Below are 18,604 nucleotides of genomic sequence, written 5' to 3' on the forward strand. Positions count from 1 at the left end.
CTGCACTGAAATGGCGGACCCATTGGCAAGCCATTCCTGGGGTCCAGGATGAACGTTTCCACAGTTGCAGATGATAAATGATTGATTGACTGCTCAGGGAATGCCTCACTCACTGCACTGAACTCCAGATGCCTGCTAAACCCCCTCCCTTTGTGGTACAACCACACCTACTACTCTTTCAATGAGAGCATTCGTGCATGAAATTTTAAAGAGATATTAGTGGTAGACATTAAAGAATGACTACACATTCACTGCTTTATGTTTCCTTTAGACATTTGAGTTTCTTGAGTTTGAAATATCAGCTGTTGGAAATGCAGTTGTCCCTTTTGCTGGTACCACATAGATACAATTCTGAAACCTTTTGTAGGCTGGCATATGCTCACCTGGGAGCAATGCATTTCACATCATGCTTTTATTTTCAAGCACCAAAATAAAGCTTTGGCCCAATAATATCACACTCTGCTAGCTGGTGCATTTTCCAAATATTGCAAATGCCAAAAGAAAAAAAAGATAGGCTTCCACAATAACCCTGCCATCTCTGCATTAGACATATTGCTGCTACAAGGGTTGGCAAGGTGTGGGAAGTTTAGATTTTGTGTTTTATTCTTATGTGAAGTAAAATTAGACATATGGAGTTGTACCTTTATCTTTAAGTGTATTTTTACTTTTTTAATTTAGGCTTCTTGTAGCGTGCATGTCAGAGTCTTGAGTGTTTCTGGTATTGTGTCATGTCCATGAATCACTTTATGTCTGTGTATTATTGCACCATGGTTTGTCTTGCTACTCATTTGTCTCTCACTGCATATTCGAAAATAGACGAAAAATATATTAAATATGTGAGCGCGCGTGTGTTAGTGGATGCATGCTACAGTAAATGATTTAAATAGTTGACTGACCACAGATTTCTCCCTGCATGCTGACAGGCGCAATAATGGCTAGATGGGAAAATCAAATTTGTCATGCAATACAACAAATCAATAAGACGTATTAAGATGAACAAATATCCTCTCATTGATTTCCTTTGATTGAAGCATGGCTAAGATGCATTAATATGTAAAAATATGGACTTTCTCATCACAGCAATGGTATATACTGTATACAGCAATAGGTTTTGTCACCAAATGATTTTCAAGTTTTGTTGCGGAGTCATAAAATCTGCATCATTTGTGACCAAACACCGCAAACTTTTACAGAAGACAAACATAAACACTATGTTTGCTTGGTGGCTCTTTCTAGCGATGCAGGATAATGAAATCTGTCTTCAATTTTTTTAGATGGCTACAGGGATCGGGATCGCCGCTCTCCCACGTACTACGATGAGTCCGAGCCTGAGGAGTCCTTCCGGATCTTTGTGGCCCTCTTTGACTACGACCCTCTATCCATGTCCCCCAACCCAGATGCAGCTGATGAGGAGCTGCCTTTCAAAGAGGGGCAGATCATTAGGGTGGGAGTTTAATATTATGACATACAGCATTACAGATTACAGATTATTCTGTCTTCCTCTGTGCATTTGATCTGTTGTTAGGATAAATCTAAATGACAAGGTTCTAGTTGTTTGTTGTATTTTGGCCATGAACAAACAGTACTATCATGAAATACTCCGTGTCATTAATGGTTACTGCATTAACTGTAGAAATTATTTTCCAACAATTCTAATACAGCTCTCTCAAATGTCATTCCTACATCCTTCACTCCTATATGTTTTTCATGCAAGATTCAAGTGTATAGACCAGTCAAACCAGCTGCACAGGACTTTGTTCATCCTTTAAGCTCTTTTTTTATGGCGAGGAGGAAAAACAAGCTGCAGCTTCAGAAACAAAAGACATTAAAATCCAAAACAAACGCAACAATGGAAACATGCTGCAAAGAAAAAATGAGCTGCAGAAAGCCAAACTACATATATTAACATGCGTTGCCAATACATAAATGCTGCAAAGTCAAAAACAAATGCAGCAGAAAAATGCTACGTATCCACTCAACTCAACAGGCTGTAGGGGGAGTGTTAAGTGCACTAAATAGCTATTTAACTCTGTTGCTGTTTTATGAAATTGTGAAGAAGTAAGGCCAAATGTAACAAAACATGTACCGTTCTATGTTGCCTCTTTACTCCACTTTTCCTTTTTCCAAAAAACAAACCCAATTTTTTACCTGTTCTCTCTCTCAGGTTGAAAATTAAGCTATTTCACATAGCGCTCCCCCTAGAGGCCTGGAGAACCTCTGTTGTGTTAACTGACTAAACAACATTTTTCAGCAGCATTTTTTTTTCATTCATTTGTGTGTTTTTGAGTTTGAATTGTTTCTGAAAACATTTGTTAATTTATAGCAGCTGATATGCGTAGTTAAAAAATATATATAATTTACAATTTAATGTGAATTGACATTTTAAATGAACCATGTTCATTGGAAAATAAAATATCTACTTCAACTTAAGCATATCTGAAAAAACATGTCAATCACAGGCATGACTGTAACGCTGTCATCTGGTGGTTCCTCACTATAACAGTTACTATAACGTAAGCACTCTATATAATTTGGGAGCACTAGACATCTCACTTTCACTCTGTTGTCTGACAGGTGTACGGTGATAAAGACACAGATGGGTTTTACAGAGGAGAAGTGAGGGGCAGGATGGGGCTGATCCCCTGCAACATGGTGTCCGAGATCCGAGCGGAGGACGAGGAGACCATGGACCAGCTCATCAAACAGGGCTTCCTGCCACTCAGCACCCCTGTGGACAGAATAGGTATTATGCACAACCTGGGCAAACTCACTCTCATGACAAAGTGCAGATGTGTACCAGTTATGGTACAGCTTCAGAATCTAAATCTCTAGACTGTGAATGAAAATACGAGATAAAATCCTTTCTGTTAAATATCCTGTTTTTGCTTCCAGAGCAGAACAGAAGAGGCGTCCGTCGAGATCAAGCCTCGCGGAGGATGGTGGCCCTGTATGACTACGACCCCCGAGAGAGCTCCCCTAATGTTGATGTCGAGGTATCACTCACTACCGAGGGGCCCTCGCTAAACACATATTTACAGATCCAACATAATGCCGTATTAGAAGATAACTAAACATGAAAAAATGAGGGTGTAGCACATCAAGATGCAGTGGTTTGGATCCCATCCCTGTATGTGCCTCTTCTGTATCTCTGTCTCCTGATAGGCTGAGCTGACCTTCTGTGCTGGTGACATCATGGCTGTTTTTGGAGATATCGATGAAGACGGATTCTATTATGTGAGTGCTGAATTCTCATGTTTGCTTTTCTAATTGACATTTTATTTTTTTGTTTATTTAACTTGTACAAAAACTGACTTAATATGAAGAGGCATGGTTCCCCAAATGTTAAACTACTCCTTTAACATACAGGTCTTTCCATTGTTCTCAGAGTTAGGTTTCAACCGTGGATTCCTGATTTTTGCACACTGACTGATTTCAGACTGGGTGGTGGTTGTTTGCAAACATGAATCCTGTCTCCTAGAAAATGCATGATTATGTAACTAAACTGTTCTGATAAAGACTTTGTGATGACGATGTATTTACTGCCTGAATTATGTTCAGAGACAACATTTCTTTGAGTTGATAAAACACTGAATAGATGGATAGCGGACATACAAAGTGCAGGACTGTGGCAACAGAATCCCGAGTTTGCATCCTTTCTCCTGTGTGTGGTTTAGGCAATAAAAACAATTTAAGATTAGTGAAAGATTGCAATTTAGGTTGAATGTTAATAAAAAAGGGTAATTAATCAAAAATAATGCTGTAGTCACTACAAGTGGATAAGGTATTGCACAATTGGTGGAAACCAAATGAAACTTGTTGTCAGGGAACATTTTGCTGATATGTCCAGGATCAACATTTCCTCATTATGTTAACAGAAAACAGAATTTAAATCAGTTGCATACAAATAATTTGTGGAGATAGGTTGCAAGAACTTTGATTGAAAAAATCAGAAGGTTGTGAAGGATGAGAACAAAAAGAAAAAATTGATTGAAAGGGACCGGATGCTTCCCTGAAGAGATTCAGATCATTTAGAGCCTAAACAGTGCATATATACAGACATGGGTGATAAATGAAGTTGCATTTGTCTAGCACCTTTCTCGTCTCCTGACTGTGGTGGAAATTACTGTATTTCCATTCAGAGAAATAAACAAATAAAGGATGAAACAAAAGCAGCTGTCTTTTGTATATTTTAATAAGGTGATAAAAGAGAATTGACAGACATAATCTATTTAAGATAAAAGGGCAGAAATCAGACACCTAGAGTGTACTGAGTGACTGACCAAGAAGATTCAGTCACATATTTATAAATGCAAACACAGTGTTAGAAAAATAAGAGAGGTTACCTCCGCTGAGATAAGGTGCACTGGAACAAAGAACATTTGTCTCCTCTGTCCCGCAACAGCATGTTTTCTCACACATGATTGAAACTTCCAAGAATAGTTGATCAGGTGATTCTTTCTCAAGTTTGTGAGTTTATGAGTTAAATTCTGGTCAATTCAAAAGACACAAATACACACAATTGTACATATGCATACACTCACACACTAATGGTACAGCGTTCAGTATTTTGTCTGAGGATACTTCCACTGTACATGTTGTGTATCCAGTATGAAATACATCATGTTCTTGTGTATGACAGAAATGTCCCCTCATTTCCGTCCTCAGGGTGAGATCAACGGCCACCGCGGTCTGGTTCCCTCTAACTTCCTGGAAGAAGTGCCTGATGACGTGGAGGTGTATCTGACTGATACTCCGTCCCACTACCCCCAGGAAGAGCCTGCCAACCGGCCCCCTGCCAACTCTGCCGCCACCGTCTCAGAGGGCAAACGGGTACATCATCATCGCCGCTCTCAGCGCTAGGCCCTGTGTTCATCCATCCTCCGTCCTCTCTCTTGATTTCCGTCTCTCGCTTCCTCCACTTTGCCGTCTGTGTGCTGTTCATTGTGTGTGTTTGTCCATGTGGTGACAGTGGTGACTCTATACAAACTAACAACTCCCTCCCTTCCCTCTTCCTCGCTCACCCTTTGGAAAAGGGGACAAAATCCAGTGTTAACACCTTTCTGAGTCTCAGAGAAAGGAAGAAGCAAAGCCTGACATGGACAGAGAGGGGATAGACTGTGGGAGCTCTGCAGGTGATTTATGCATGTAGCACTGGTTAAGGAGGACTTGAAAAAGGCTCTACTCATTCCTTACACAAGATAATTTGGTACCTCTTTGCACTGAAACACAAAATCAAATTGTGGATATTGTGTATAATAATAATAAGTGCTTTATTAACACATAACAATGGCTACCCAATGACACTGAAATAACTTATTTGAGAGAAAACTTATGAAAAAGAGAGAAAAGCATGCCTTTTTCAAACTTGATACATTTTATAATAACTTTCTTGGCTCGACTGCTGTGTTTCCTTAAAGAGGCTTTGTTTCTTTATGTATATTGCACACACATCAGATCTATTTTTCAGCCGTGTCGACAGTGGATATGCCATGTTTGCTCTGAGCTCGAGAGACAAAACTAATCTCAGCACTGATACATCCATACTGTATTGTTACGATGGAACAATAAAAAGAAAAAAATTGGATATTAAAAACACTATTTTTTTGCGCTCTGTGTTCATGTGTGTTGGTGTTGTTGTTGACATTGTTGTTGTTTTTTTTAGTTTTTTTTTTTTTTTTTAGTTTTCATAGTGGTGTGGGTTTTAGCGACAGTGACTATGCTGCCACATCTGATTTCTTTTTTGTTTTTCCTCACCCGCTTGGCAAAACAAAACAAACAAACAGAAGAAGATTGTTCATTTCACACCATAAATGGCTCTGTCTGTACAGTAAGTCAGCAACTTGAGATACCAAACTCGTGGCTCTAATGCACACAGCTCGTGATCAAAGCAGAGGCTTTTTAACGGCATGTTGCATTATGGAAGCACTTGTCAAGTGTTTCTGCAATGCTCTTTTTTTACGGTGACGAATCGGATCAACAAAATGTGTATTTTTTGGGGGGTTTGAGATGTTTAAAAGTTTACATAGTTATTTTGAAATATAAGTATGTGAATGATATTGGCCTCACAGTACTGAATACATTTTTGTCATTCAGAAGTGGTAAATTTGTGACGCATAACTGACAATTTGGACAAAATCGAGACTCTTTACACCTAAAATTTTGTGATTTCAAAGTACAAACTACAATCTCGCTGATGATGATTGCAAATGCATAGAAATGTGTCCCGCTGCTGCATTAGATGAGAAGTCTGGTATCTACAGTTGTGTCCCTGGGTGTTGTACTGTATATGACTGTTACTGTATGTTCCCTCATGGCCTACTGATGGTGGACTTCTCCAGCTCTGTGGTGTGCTGATGTCGTACCCAACATTTGATGGCTTCCTCCTCAGTGTTTCTTCTACATATGTACTGTGTGTGTGTGTGTGTGTGTGTGTGTGTGTGTGTGTGTGTGTTTGTGTGAGTGTAAGAGAGAGAGATTTTAACATCACTAACGTATTTAGATAGATAGATAGATAGATATGCAACTGTAGAAACTGAACTAAAAAGTAGGATCATTCTCTGAATCTATGTGTTTAATGATAGTGCCTATTATTATTTTGGTTAGCAAAGATAGAGAATGCGAATTGCAACCCAATGGTCAGAATAAATGTTGGCACTGTACATTTCTGCAAACCACATTTACACATGCACATTTGCACATTATTATGTTTTGACACTAGTTTTTAAAATTTTAATAATGCTGTGGTCATGTGTAGTTATTTTATGGCACAATAACCCCATCATATTTTGAATTGAAATAACCTGGTTTTGGTTTTCCACAATTACAGCTGGAAATGCTGCAAATGTCTTCTGCAACTTTTTTAACCCATGACTTAACCTTCCATCAGGATTTTTAAAATGGGATTTGATGTGTCCTGAAGGTAGTCTAAAATAGAAATAAAATAAATACACATATAATACAAGAACATACTCACATTTTCATCACTCCATATTACAGGATGAAACCAATCAGTTGTGTTTCCCAATACTAAAACCAAACAACAAACAAGTTGACTCATTGAGTCAGTGGGTCATTTGTTCAGTATGTGTTCAGCCCACTGAGAGTTAGATTAGGAATGTCCTACCCCGTAGAGGTTTCAGACACACAGACAACTCAAACTCAGACGTCTTTACACACCATTTTGTACAAAACAAGCAATGCAGTTTAGAAACTGTCACCATACTGCCTTCAGCATTAAAAGAATACTTCACTGCCTAGATGATCATTTGAATATCAGTTACTCACCCTGTGTTACCCTGAATTCCTGAGGAAATCTTTGGCTTTCTCACATCTCTGCAGTAAAGTAAGAATCCCAAAGTGCAGAAAATTCTTGATGAATTTGAGTCGTAGGGGTCCATGTTTAACAACAGCATAACTATATCAGAAACATTGGTTGCCTCGATCATGTTTGTGTATGACTTCGCTGATTCAGAAATAACTCTTTAAAACACCAAAGTCAGATATTTACACAAACTAGCTAACTCAATGCGACAGTGATAGACCAGCAGCTCCACTGTTCAGTCAGGTAAAGTGACTGTTTTTGTCAATGGAGTCTGGCACTGGAAGAGAGCTTAGATAAGTTTCACTTAAAATTCAGTTCCCTGTGAGAAAGGGCTGTCTGTTTGGGAATAACTGTAGATACAACTGGATGAATGAGACTTGGATTATTCTGCATAGGTTGTGTGGGTTTGTATGTTTTGATATAGTTTTGCTGTTGTTAGACATGGACCTCTATGACCTTAATTCATCAAGAATTTTCTCCGTTTTTGGATGCATTGTTCTCTGGAGACGTGCAAAAAAGACAGTTTTGTTCATCAATTCAGTGTAATGGGGTGAGGAATTGATAAAACAAATTGCCATTTGGGAGATGAAGTATTCCTTTAAGGTGGAGTTTGAGTAGGAGCACAGACAGACAGACAGATAAAGGCCTTTTGTCTGCAGTGTGAAAGTGCTGCTTCGTTTGTAATACGCTGCCCCATGCTTCCATACCTCCCCATCGCTTCTCTCCTCAGGTCACCACAGAAACCACAGACACGGTTGACAATGACGCCACACCTGTCCGAGCGCCATCCCCGATTGTTCGGCCCCTCCTCCCAGGCACCATGAGACCCCTCAGCCCTACGAGGGGCCCCCACATCCCAGTAGAGCCTCGGGACCCCCGGGACCAAGATCTGGCAAACAAGAAGAAGAAAGGACTACTTTCAAAGGGGAAGAAACTCCTGAAGAGACTCTCCCCTGTGAAGTAAAAGAAAAAAGCATACATGTTCAGTACGTGCACATGCTGGGCTCTGTATATTGCATCCATACAATCAACTCTGATCCAACTACAGATGACAGAGAGGATGTGAGTTTTGCCTCCTGGACTGCGTGAGCCTATTTCAATATAACCACAATTATTCATGTATGGTGATGGATACAAATCAAGTAAATTATGTACAGTGCAGTGCCAAAATCACGAGAGAGAGGTCACCTGCAGACACAAAAACATATTACTGTGATGTATTTTAAATCAACGGATGACTAAAAAAGAAAAAAAAAAACAAAACTAGGATTTTCATGACATGTGTTTTTTTTTATCATTATTCAAAAAAACTATACATTTATTTTAGCTGTGAAAACAAATATGGTTTTTTTTTTCTCAGCAAAAGAAAACAAAACAAAACGTTTTTTGTGGAGTATTGATGTCACTACTAGGAAACAGAGACCATACTCCGCTAAGAAAATCTCAAATAGACTACACTGTTATTGAGGCATTCTGTGAAGTAATGCTGGCTGCTAACACAAAGGCTTTATTCAGTGCAATATCATAGAGAGGCGGTAGCATAAGTGGGAAGAAAGGAAACATTTCCACTTGTACCTGTGATTTCAGCAGGGTGGAGTTTTTCTGTGATGAAACAACAGATTGGCAACAGGGCATTATTGTCGGAGACACCGGGCGAGCTTAGCTGTCTCAGTGGCCTTTATGAAAACAATATGAGCGTGACATTCCTCATTTGATTACAAGGTTGATTTAAACCAGGTTTATTTTTTGTTTTATGATGGGTCGCTTGTGCTTTTTCTGAAAATGAAATAAGAGCCGAAATGTTTGTTGTCGTCGCTGTCAAACTGTCATGAAACGCCTAGTTCAAGACAAAATTTTGTGTCTGTCTTCCTATTGCACAAAGATGGGTGTTTTGATTGGTTAAAGATTTGTGTGCCTGCGTGTATGTGTGTGTATGTGTGTGTGTGTGTGTGTGTGTGTGAGGCAGTATGTGATGCATTCATGTTTTGCACCTTTTATGTTTCTTGTTCACTTTTGCTTTGTTTTTTTTTTGAAGGAGAGGCCATGTAGTTTTTGGTCCTGTGATTTAGTGATGTGCTGCTACCTCCATTGCTTGTGCACTGTTCAGTTTCGTTGTCTCATGTTGATATGGAGGGCCATGTTTAACACCTCATAGAAATTACAAATCAAACATGTCACAGTGTGATTGTTCACTGGTTCTGTTCCATCTACCTGAGGTCTGTGGAGAGAAACTTAGTTAACGATTTGTGTCTTGTTTACGCTCTGAATGACATAAGGACTATACCATAACATATTACACAGCTTCTACAGTTCAAAGGGATCTGATACAGAACATGTTTTTACTTTATTCCTATGATCTTGATAATTCAACATTTTATGAATTAAGCACATTTACTGAAAGCCTGAGACATTAATCAGTAATGCCAATATAGTGTCGTCACGCCAATTAGTCTGCTGACTCACTGAATGTTTCATAAATTTAACCGAGTCTTCTAAAACAAACAAATCTATTTGCATAATGCCACTAAAAGATTTGCACCAGAAAATGTTATCAGATCAGTGGAAACTGCTTAATAGCCTGCAGGCTGCCACATTGACTTTTAACTCATTTATTGTCAATGTTAAAAGCTTTTTAGCACAAGACAGATGAAGTGAGACAATACAACTGAATCTGAATCAACGTCTGAATCAACTGTTGTGTTGCTGTTACCTTAAAATGAATCATTTATATCTACATAGTCAGCAGGTCCTCTCTTATGGAGATCGCCATGTTGTGCTGCCATGTTACTACAGTAGCCCAGAATGGTAAAACCAAACACTGGCTCGAGATAAGGCCATTCATGATTTTGTGTTTTTTGTGTTTTTGCATTGGCCACCATAGTTAGCAGCCCCTCTATAATGACAGCATCGTGAAAACACAGATTTTTAAAGTGTAACTGCTTTTTAAAGTGTTTGTCCAGTTTAAATCACTAGATCTGATTGTTCTGGAGACCTCACTTAAGACCTCCTGAACATCCATAAAGTTTTATGAGAAAAAAAGGTGAGCACGCATTAGTATGTATTGGCTAGCAGCCCATCTTTGACCTTAATCCAATTTTAAGTTATCTGTGAAAAAAGGTAGGCAGACATTAGCAGGTGCTAGGCTAATGGCCCGTCTCCGACATGCCAAACAGGGTCATGAAAACAGTGATTTGTAACTTGAAATAAATTATTTATTGTATTTAGTGATTTAAATCACAGAGAAGAGACCTCTGCGGATAATTTGGCTATTGGTTAAAAAAAAAAAAAAAAAAAAAGGGTATGTAAATGGGAGTTTTCGTTGGCATATTTGAAGTTTCAGCGGGTTGCAATTTGCCGTCCTCACCACTAGATGCCACTAAATCCCCAGAAATCTTACACACTGTTCCTTTCAGTCACAAACCTTATCTTACATCCAGCATACATTTTTCAACTTTCACGCATCCGTCTGTGGCCAGAGAATTTCAAATTGAACCTTGAAAAAGATGAATCTATTTCCATCTCACTGATCACATTAACTGATGGCTAATACACGAGTCAGCTCACTGTTCGACCTCAGTTTTTTGAGGAGATGGTTATTGTGTGTCTTAATTATACAATATTATAGAATTAAATATAGAATAAAAGCTAATATTAACTTGGATTATTAAGAGTAATCTTGGATGTCACTAAAAGTGCTCAAGAACTCAATTACTAACAGGAGGGACAGTCTGTCTCAGAGCTTTAAGAATTCAAAAACATATCCTTTCTGTTAAGTTTTAAATATCCCTTTTTCCTATTTATTTCCAGGTGCCCCTTATGTCAAACTGCACTTGAGGTTTCTCTCTCCTCATTATTTATTAACATTATTGATTAAATGCAGCGACAGAAGAGCTTTGCCAAAATGGAATGTAAGAAAAGTTTGTCTGGCAATAGGTTTACATGATTTTTGTTCCAAAGCTGTTTATGTAAAGTTTCTCATTCACAAATTCACAATGTTGAATTACTGTTTTAACATGGTGTCCCAATACCAAATCATTCACTTGTGAATGGGTGTAGTGTCTCCAAACGCTGTAGCTCTTTTGTACTCGGATCCATTTGTAGATGATTTATAAATGTTTCTACTTGATTTTACGACAGCCTTTTTGTTAGTGCACTGAGATCTCCTCTCCCCGTTAACAGACTGCGAGCATTCTCCATAGTGTCCTTTGAAATCAGATGTATCGGTCCACCGTATGTGCTTGCTTTGTGAATCAAAGTTCAAAAAAGACAAAAAAAGAAAAAGAGAAAAATCATTGGACAGTATTTATGGTGATTAATTATGTGTGGGTGTGCATGTGAAAAAAATACAACTTTTATAACCAAATTAAATTTGATATTTTTTAGAAAATTGCTGTTTATATTCGTTTGTGTATGTTGCGTGTTTTCCCTGAAAGTTGGCAGCTAGGTCAGATGTTGTATCTAATACAGCAGACTTTCTGCCTTGTGAGACCTCATGACATTATAAATGTTAGTAAGTGACACTTGTATCTTTCTACTGACTTCAGCTGTCATTTATGTATTATTTATCAGGTAATACTCATGTACTGTTTTTATGCCTAGCTACCTACTAAAGGTAATACACCAGATACTGTGTTTTTAGAAAAATCCTGCATAGTATTCCTTTAAAGCTTTATCCTTACTCCATAAAAAGATAGTAAAAGGGAGAAAATTGACAATGTTTTAATCATAATTTAATATCCTGGACTAATGGAACTCTCTGATGGTTATCCTGGATTTAGGTTATCTTTAATCATCACATGATATTAAAAATGCAGTTAGATATAATGTAGGAAGGCAGATATGTGGTATTTTACATTAACAAAATGAATGAAGCTGATGTCCACAAATACTGTATATACAACCTCTGCACATTAGGGTGATAAAATATGGGTTGTCTATCAAGATTAATATCAGACACCATCACAGGATTTCATGACTTGTTTATATGACAGCACCAGGCGAAGCCACTCACAGCCATCTGCAGAGCAATATGCTCTTCTTCAGATTAATGAACCGAGTGACTTGGCAGACTATTAGTGGCACTTCAGGTAAAAGGCTTGTCGATACAGACTGTGTCCTAATGGGTGCAGTCAAATGTATTTCAGAGGTTTTTCTGTGGATTTACCGGCAATTACAGCTCACTCTATCGACTGCAAGGCCCCAAAATAGATCAAACTTTCAGTGCCTTCAGTCAGGGGTCATAAGTCGCCTAATGGCACATCTGCTGTTTGTCTTTTTTAATCAGGACCTCAGGTTGTAATCAGCTGCAACAAGTGGTTGTTTGGATAGAAAATCCCTAAATCAGCTTTGGAAAATTCTGCCTCACGCTTATGCTTATTAACTAATGACAATAACAGGATGATAGTGAGTAATCTTTTGTGAAAATGGTGATAAAAACACGACAAATTATACGATTTGATACACTGATTTATGGAAAGTTTATGGTACTACTTAGTATATTACATATTTGTATCTACATGTAATATTCTCTCTACCAGCAGCCTGGTGATAGGCTGTCATTCACAGCCCAGAACATCACAAAGAACAAATCACATCCTGTCCTTCATTAGTGACAAAAAGCTGAAGGCTCAGTGACAATGCTGAGTTCACACAACCCTACGTGGCAGTTTACAAACAAGACTGACTGTCAGTAAAAATTAGATTTCTAATTAACAAGACATCAAACAGACTTGGTTTCAATGCAACAACAATAAATAAGTGAAGTGTTTTTAAATGTGATCTGAGGTAGAACAGATGTTGACTGTCGTCCATGACTTCAAACTCTCCCAGACTGAAAGGGACCTGAAAAGGTGAGTCACATTTAACAATTGTAGTTCTCGAAGTTCTCAATCCGACAAAGATGCTTTTTTGTGATTAATTTGTGTCATTTCAGAAGTCAGAAACACATTTGACAAGAACTTGCAGAACTTACCAATTAGCAAACGAGAACTTCACCTGTCACATTTTGAAGGGAACTTTAGTATTTTCCAACCTGGCCCCTACTCACAATAAAAAATAAAGTAATTCACACTTGGATTTGCTGGTGCGTAAAATGCATCAAAAGTGCCACTGGAGGTTCCCCTGTACCCCACCAGAGGTCCTAGTTAAACCGCTAATGTCTGAAAATCCAAGAAATGTCCAAAAATCCAAGAAATGTTGCATAATACCGGAAAAGTCATAAAAATCTAGAAACGTTCTGTAAATGTTCTGAAATCCGAGAAACATCCTAAAATCCTAGAAATGTCCTAAAAATCCAAGAAATCTCCTAAAATCCTATAAATGTCCTAAAATCCTAAAAATGTCCTAAGAAATGTCTTAAAATCCTAAAAGAAAAATCCTAAAATCCTTGGAATATCCTGAAATTGTAGAAACAGTAATAGGGCTGCTGCAACTGGCCCCTGGCCTCCTGTCATTTTGCAAATGTGGCCCCCAACAAAGCAAGTTGAGAATCCCTGCTATAGAGAAATCAAAGGTTTTTCCTTACACACAGACCTGATCCAGTCTGTCGGTGACAGTGTGTAACTGAGTCTCACTCAAGGAGTTCTGAACTCTTGCTGACTTTTCCACATTGTCGAAATCAGCTAAATATTCAGCCATGACACTGACATTTTTTTTTTTAGATAACACTAAGCTACAGTTTTAGGACTCTAATACATCGAACTCTCCACAAAAGTCCTTTCTCCATCTTTCACTAATGTTCACTATTGTTTTTCCTGCAACAAGTCACCTATTGTGAGGTTTTAGAGTGAGACTTCTGTAATGTGTGTCAATGTACTTTATGATTTTCATATTTTTCATTATTTAGTTTCATTTCCTGTTTTAATTTGTTCCTAACCTTGCCTCTTTTTTCAGATCTCCACTTCTTGCTCTCATATGTTCCCCACTTCTGTGATTGTCTGCCTTGCCCTGATGTGTTTCACCTGTGCCCAATTACCTCCACCTCCCTTGTTAGTTCATCTTAGTGCCCCAGCATTTCTCTTGGTATTCTTTTTCATGGTTAAGTATATCTGTGTTTGTGTTTTTTGACCTTGGCTTATTACTTTTTGGATTGCTTGCCTGTCTGACTGCTTATCTATGTACCGAACTTCTTTTGAAAGTAAAGGCTTTTTATTCTTCCACCAAACCTGCCGAGTTGTGCTCTTGAATCCTTTTCTTTGTGAACCAATCTTGTCAAATTCTCCTTGAGTGAGTTTTGGTCACAATAACGAACAGACCAGTGAAAGGATTTTTTAAAAAATTTCTTTATATCTTTTCAGTAATGTTGTCAGACATTTAATAACAATCTGAGGCTTTCAGTGGCAAAAAAACAAGCACTTTTAAACCTGAGTAAATTGGCTTGGTTTCTTTTAAAAACATGAAAGAAGGCAAGAGCAATTCAAAATAAATTACCAAAACATTAGCAAGAAATTTGTTGAAATAAAAAAAATTGCATAAAAATCATGAGAAGAATTTATAAAATATTTTCTTACCTATTAGATCACAAAACGATTTCTACAAATACAGCTGCACAGATTAACAAATTATCAGTCAGTTCACAGACAAAATGTAAACTTTTTTGGCAAACGTTTCAATTTCATCAGTTTTTTTTAAATGATTTTGAGTTTTGCGGAATATTTTTTTTTCTTGATTTTTTGAGTTATAGGGATATTCTCAATAATTTTGAGTATTTTGTGTGTTCAAATTTATTTATTTTTTAAATATTTTTCTACATTGGGTATTTTTACCTTTGATATGTAAAGTACATTTATCTTACTTTTACTTGAGTACCATTTTAAAGCAGAACTTTTACTTGTAACAGACTATTTTCATCCGATGGTATTAGTATATTTTAAGTAAAGAAACTAAATTCTTCTTCCACCACTGACTGTACAGTATCTCCCCTTTTTCCCAGATGCACATCTGCCAGACCTGTCGCTGTTTTCATGCTGTTACACCACAGTCCTCTGGAGGGCAGCAGTGCTATTCAGCTGGACGTTGAGAATCTGTGAGTGTGAAGACTGCAGTCTCTGAGTGAGGAACCTAAAACAGAGAGAGGCAGACCGAGAGTCTGGTAAATGTTTTAATTGTCTGATTCAACATTTGCTTTTTCCAGCACACAGAGCACACAGACACAAAGTTCACATTATAATAAGTCTGTATGGGTGAACTTGAGAAAAAGTCCCTCAGCCTCCTCAGCCTTCTTTTGATTCCCTTCTCCACATGCATGTTTGTTCTAACCATTTGCTTAATTTCAATGTTGATTCAAACCTCAAACAGACTGAGAAATACTGTGATGTTTCAGCATGGTTATGCTGAAAACCCAACTCAGGGAGGCAAGAAAGACAGGAAATTGAAATGGTAAATCAGTGAATATTTGTTTTGTTGCTTCTAATATATTTGCCCTAAACTCTCCCCTCCCTTCTTTTTTCCCTCCCCTATTCACCTCCTCTCCTCTCCTCCTCTTCCGCTCTCTCTTGCCCTTAGTTTCCCTCGCTATCCAGCAGATCTATATTGAGCTGTTAGTCTGCTGAGTCCCCAAGGGACCACTGGATGTTTAAAATTCTTGCCAGTTGTAACCTCTCTATCACTCGCTTTGGTCCTGCCTGCCATGCCACCAGAGGGGGGCACATGGAGACATCCATCTTCAGCTGGCCTTTCTGAATATTTCACAAAACCTCAGAGTGCCAGTTAAACACTCCACATCCATCTGACCCCCCCGCCCCCAAATCACAGCAGGGATCTCCCAGGTAAAATATTTTAATTTGACTTTGATATACTGCGAGACAAGTTGGAGATTTCTTTTGAAGTCTCTGGGAAGAGTTTTTAAACTTCACTAAGCTCATGCAGTAGGTGTGTAATAAAGACGTTTAGGGGGTATGTGCATGGAGCTATAAATTGCTGCGCATACCACAATTTTATGCTATTTTTTAATATATGTTGGATTTCCTTTTACTGATACATCCAGGTCTGAGTTAACCAGTTTTAGGGCCCTGAAGCAAAAAAATACTTTTGGCCCCCTTTTTACTCCCCTTTTCTCTCACTTTCAGTACATTGTGTATGTATTCTCCTACCTTTAACCACAATGTACACAGCAGGCTTGGCAGCTTCATTATACCACAAACTAACCCAACGTGACCTCATCCCTGTTTGTCATATTTTGACGCTTGAGCAGAAGCCCGGCTGTGTTGTATTTTATATTGTAGAACAAAATGTAAAAGTCTCTTCAGCTAATCTTAACCACAGACCTTATTTAAGACTTTTAACCAAATGCAAACACAAAAAATGCATTGACTTTGAGTCTAGGAACTGAAGATGCTGACATTCTTATTCATCTCTGGGTTTTAGGACTCATTACTGGGGTTCTCTATACATCCAGGGTCTTTGGCTCGGAGGCAGCTGAATGTTTTGCCTGGTTGGTAATCCAGCCTTGCATTAATATAACTGAAATAATTCCTCGCTTGCTTAAAATGACAATAATGAGCCATACTCTTTTAAATTATGACCTGATGCTGTGATACAACCTGGAGCTGTGTACATTTAATTTCACATAATACCTTTTTTAATCTCTATTCAGCATTCTCACCCAAAAGCTACATCCCACTGAGCAGCTCACCTGTGTGTGTGTGTCCATCCATCCGCTCCAACACTAATGCGTTTCCCAGCAGGTGGTTTGAGGCAAGCCTCTTACCTGTCCATCACGGCGCTCTGAGGGCACGCTGTCGGTGGGAGGATGTACCACCTGGCCGGTAACTCATTCGAGGCATCCTGCCGGGGTGGAAAACTGATGTTTATGGCAGCCATGCTTCAAGAAGAGCTACCATTCGTCATCAGCCAAAGAACGCTGGCTGACGTCGGTGAAGGGAGGAAAGTCAGGGCACGGGCCTCGCCTAGATGATTCATCTTAGGCTGAGACTGCTCCAAGTGGGACACCCTCAAAGGGCACAGCTCTGCTGGAGAGCCCTCAGAGCTCCAGCTCCATGAGTGTTGAAAAGACGGGCTACCCGGCTGGCTGACTGCCCCCTGGCAGGCTGTAGAGCTAAGTACTATTACACAGGTGTAACGGCAGCTTTATGTTCAGAGACCGGACTCCAGCACTCCCTGGAGATCAGAGAGAATACAGAGGCAGTTTGCAATGATTTACACTCAGAGGGTTTTATAAAAGCTCCAATTGTCTTGGCTGCTCTTGAACCACTTATTCTGTTATTATTCCACCCATGTGCTCCCCTGCCAATCACATCATCACTGAGATGAGTTGATTTAATCCTTATTTGATGGATTGATGAAAGTTAGGACAATAGGATTATTGAGATGGAACATTGCTGTAGTTTAATATCCATCAGTGAGCTGGATTAATGTCAGTAAAGGTCAATAGATCTACTAATCATATGACGACCCCAATGTGCTCCAAGGAGTCAGGTCATAGATCACCACCATGTCAGATGAAAGGTTTGATGTAACCTGCCCTGGGTTGTTCATACACAGTCCGATAGGATTTAGGTGTGTCTCTTTAGTCACTTCCTTCCTGTTTGTTGTTTAAAAGTAATTTTTCTTTTAACTGCATTGTGATGCAAACAGGTTTTTTTTATTAGAACATTTTGGGTTATTTTATTTTCATTTTATGTTGCATGTTTTAGTACAGTTCAACCTCTAGCTTGAATCATCTGTGTCATGTTTTGTTGTTTTAATGGAGAAAGGTAAGCACTTCCAAATCACTCGGCAAGAAAACAGAGTGCATGTATGCTGTTTTCTGCCATCATGTTTTATGATGAAATTGTAGCCTCTGTCAGCTGCAATTTTGTAAATGCAAGAGCAGCAGTCAGACACATTATTTCAAGTTTGATCAAAATTCTAGCAGCGGAGATATGAATGACACACATGACAAATCAAAACACTGGGACTGATGACAGAACTAAAAGTGTAAATAAACACTGTGATTTACACTGAAAGGACGAAGAGAGAAGTGGGAAGACAAGGTACTTCTAAACATAATTTATTTTATTCAGCCTACATCAAACCAATGTCATATCATCAGCTTGTAGTATTGGCCTGGTCATGGATGGAGCACTGAAGGGGGCCAACCAGGCACAGGCCCAGGAGCCAAAATTGTAAGGAGCCCCCCTGGGCTTCAACTGCAAAATGTCACTCAAATTAACTCAAACTGACCAGGAAGGGACTCAAAATGACCATAAAGAGGTGCAAAGAAACTACAAGGAGACACAAAACAAGTACAAAGAGATATGAAACAAAAAAGACAGTTAACTGTAC

At 38.7% G+C, this 18,604-nt stretch overlaps 1 protein-coding gene and 1 long non-coding RNA gene across 5 annotated transcripts in view; both read left to right on the plus strand.

The window, feature by feature from the left end:
- Nucleotides 1–11,708, plus strand: part of rimbp2a (RIMS binding protein 2a) — an 89,652-nt gene extending 77,944 nt beyond the window's left edge. For all 4 annotated transcript variants that reach the window (XM_042510000.2, XM_088070992.1, XM_088070991.1 and 1 more), the window contains 6 exons: nt 1,275–1,444; nt 2,575–2,743; nt 2,893–2,993; nt 3,163–3,234; nt 4,666–4,830; nt 8,052–11,708. In XM_042510000.2, coding sequence (XP_042365934.2) covers nt 1,275–1,444; nt 2,575–2,743; nt 2,893–2,993; nt 3,163–3,234; nt 4,666–4,830; nt 8,052–8,285 — 911 coding nt within the window. In that variant the 3' untranslated portion in view covers nt 8,286–11,708. The remainder of the gene's footprint in view (nt 1–1,274; nt 1,445–2,574; nt 2,744–2,892; nt 2,994–3,162; nt 3,235–4,665; nt 4,831–8,051) is intronic.
- Nucleotides 11,709–15,256: 3,548 nt separating this feature from the next.
- On the plus strand, nt 15,257–18,403 carry LOC148186207 (uncharacterized). Its single transcript, XR_015775186.1, has 3 exons — nt 15,257–15,410; nt 15,824–16,086; nt 17,002–18,403. It is a non-coding gene; the product is annotated as an uncharacterized LOC148186207 (long non-coding RNA).
- The last annotated feature ends 201 nt before the right edge of the window (nt 18,404–18,604 follow it).

The sequence above is a fragment of the Plectropomus leopardus genome, chromosome 20 (genome assembly GCF_026936395.1).
Source record: "Plectropomus leopardus strain MGB_pleo_1.0 chromosome 20, ASM2693639v1, whole genome shotgun sequence".
Lineage (NCBI taxonomy): Eukaryota > Metazoa > Chordata > Actinopteri > Perciformes > Serranidae > Plectropomus > Plectropomus leopardus.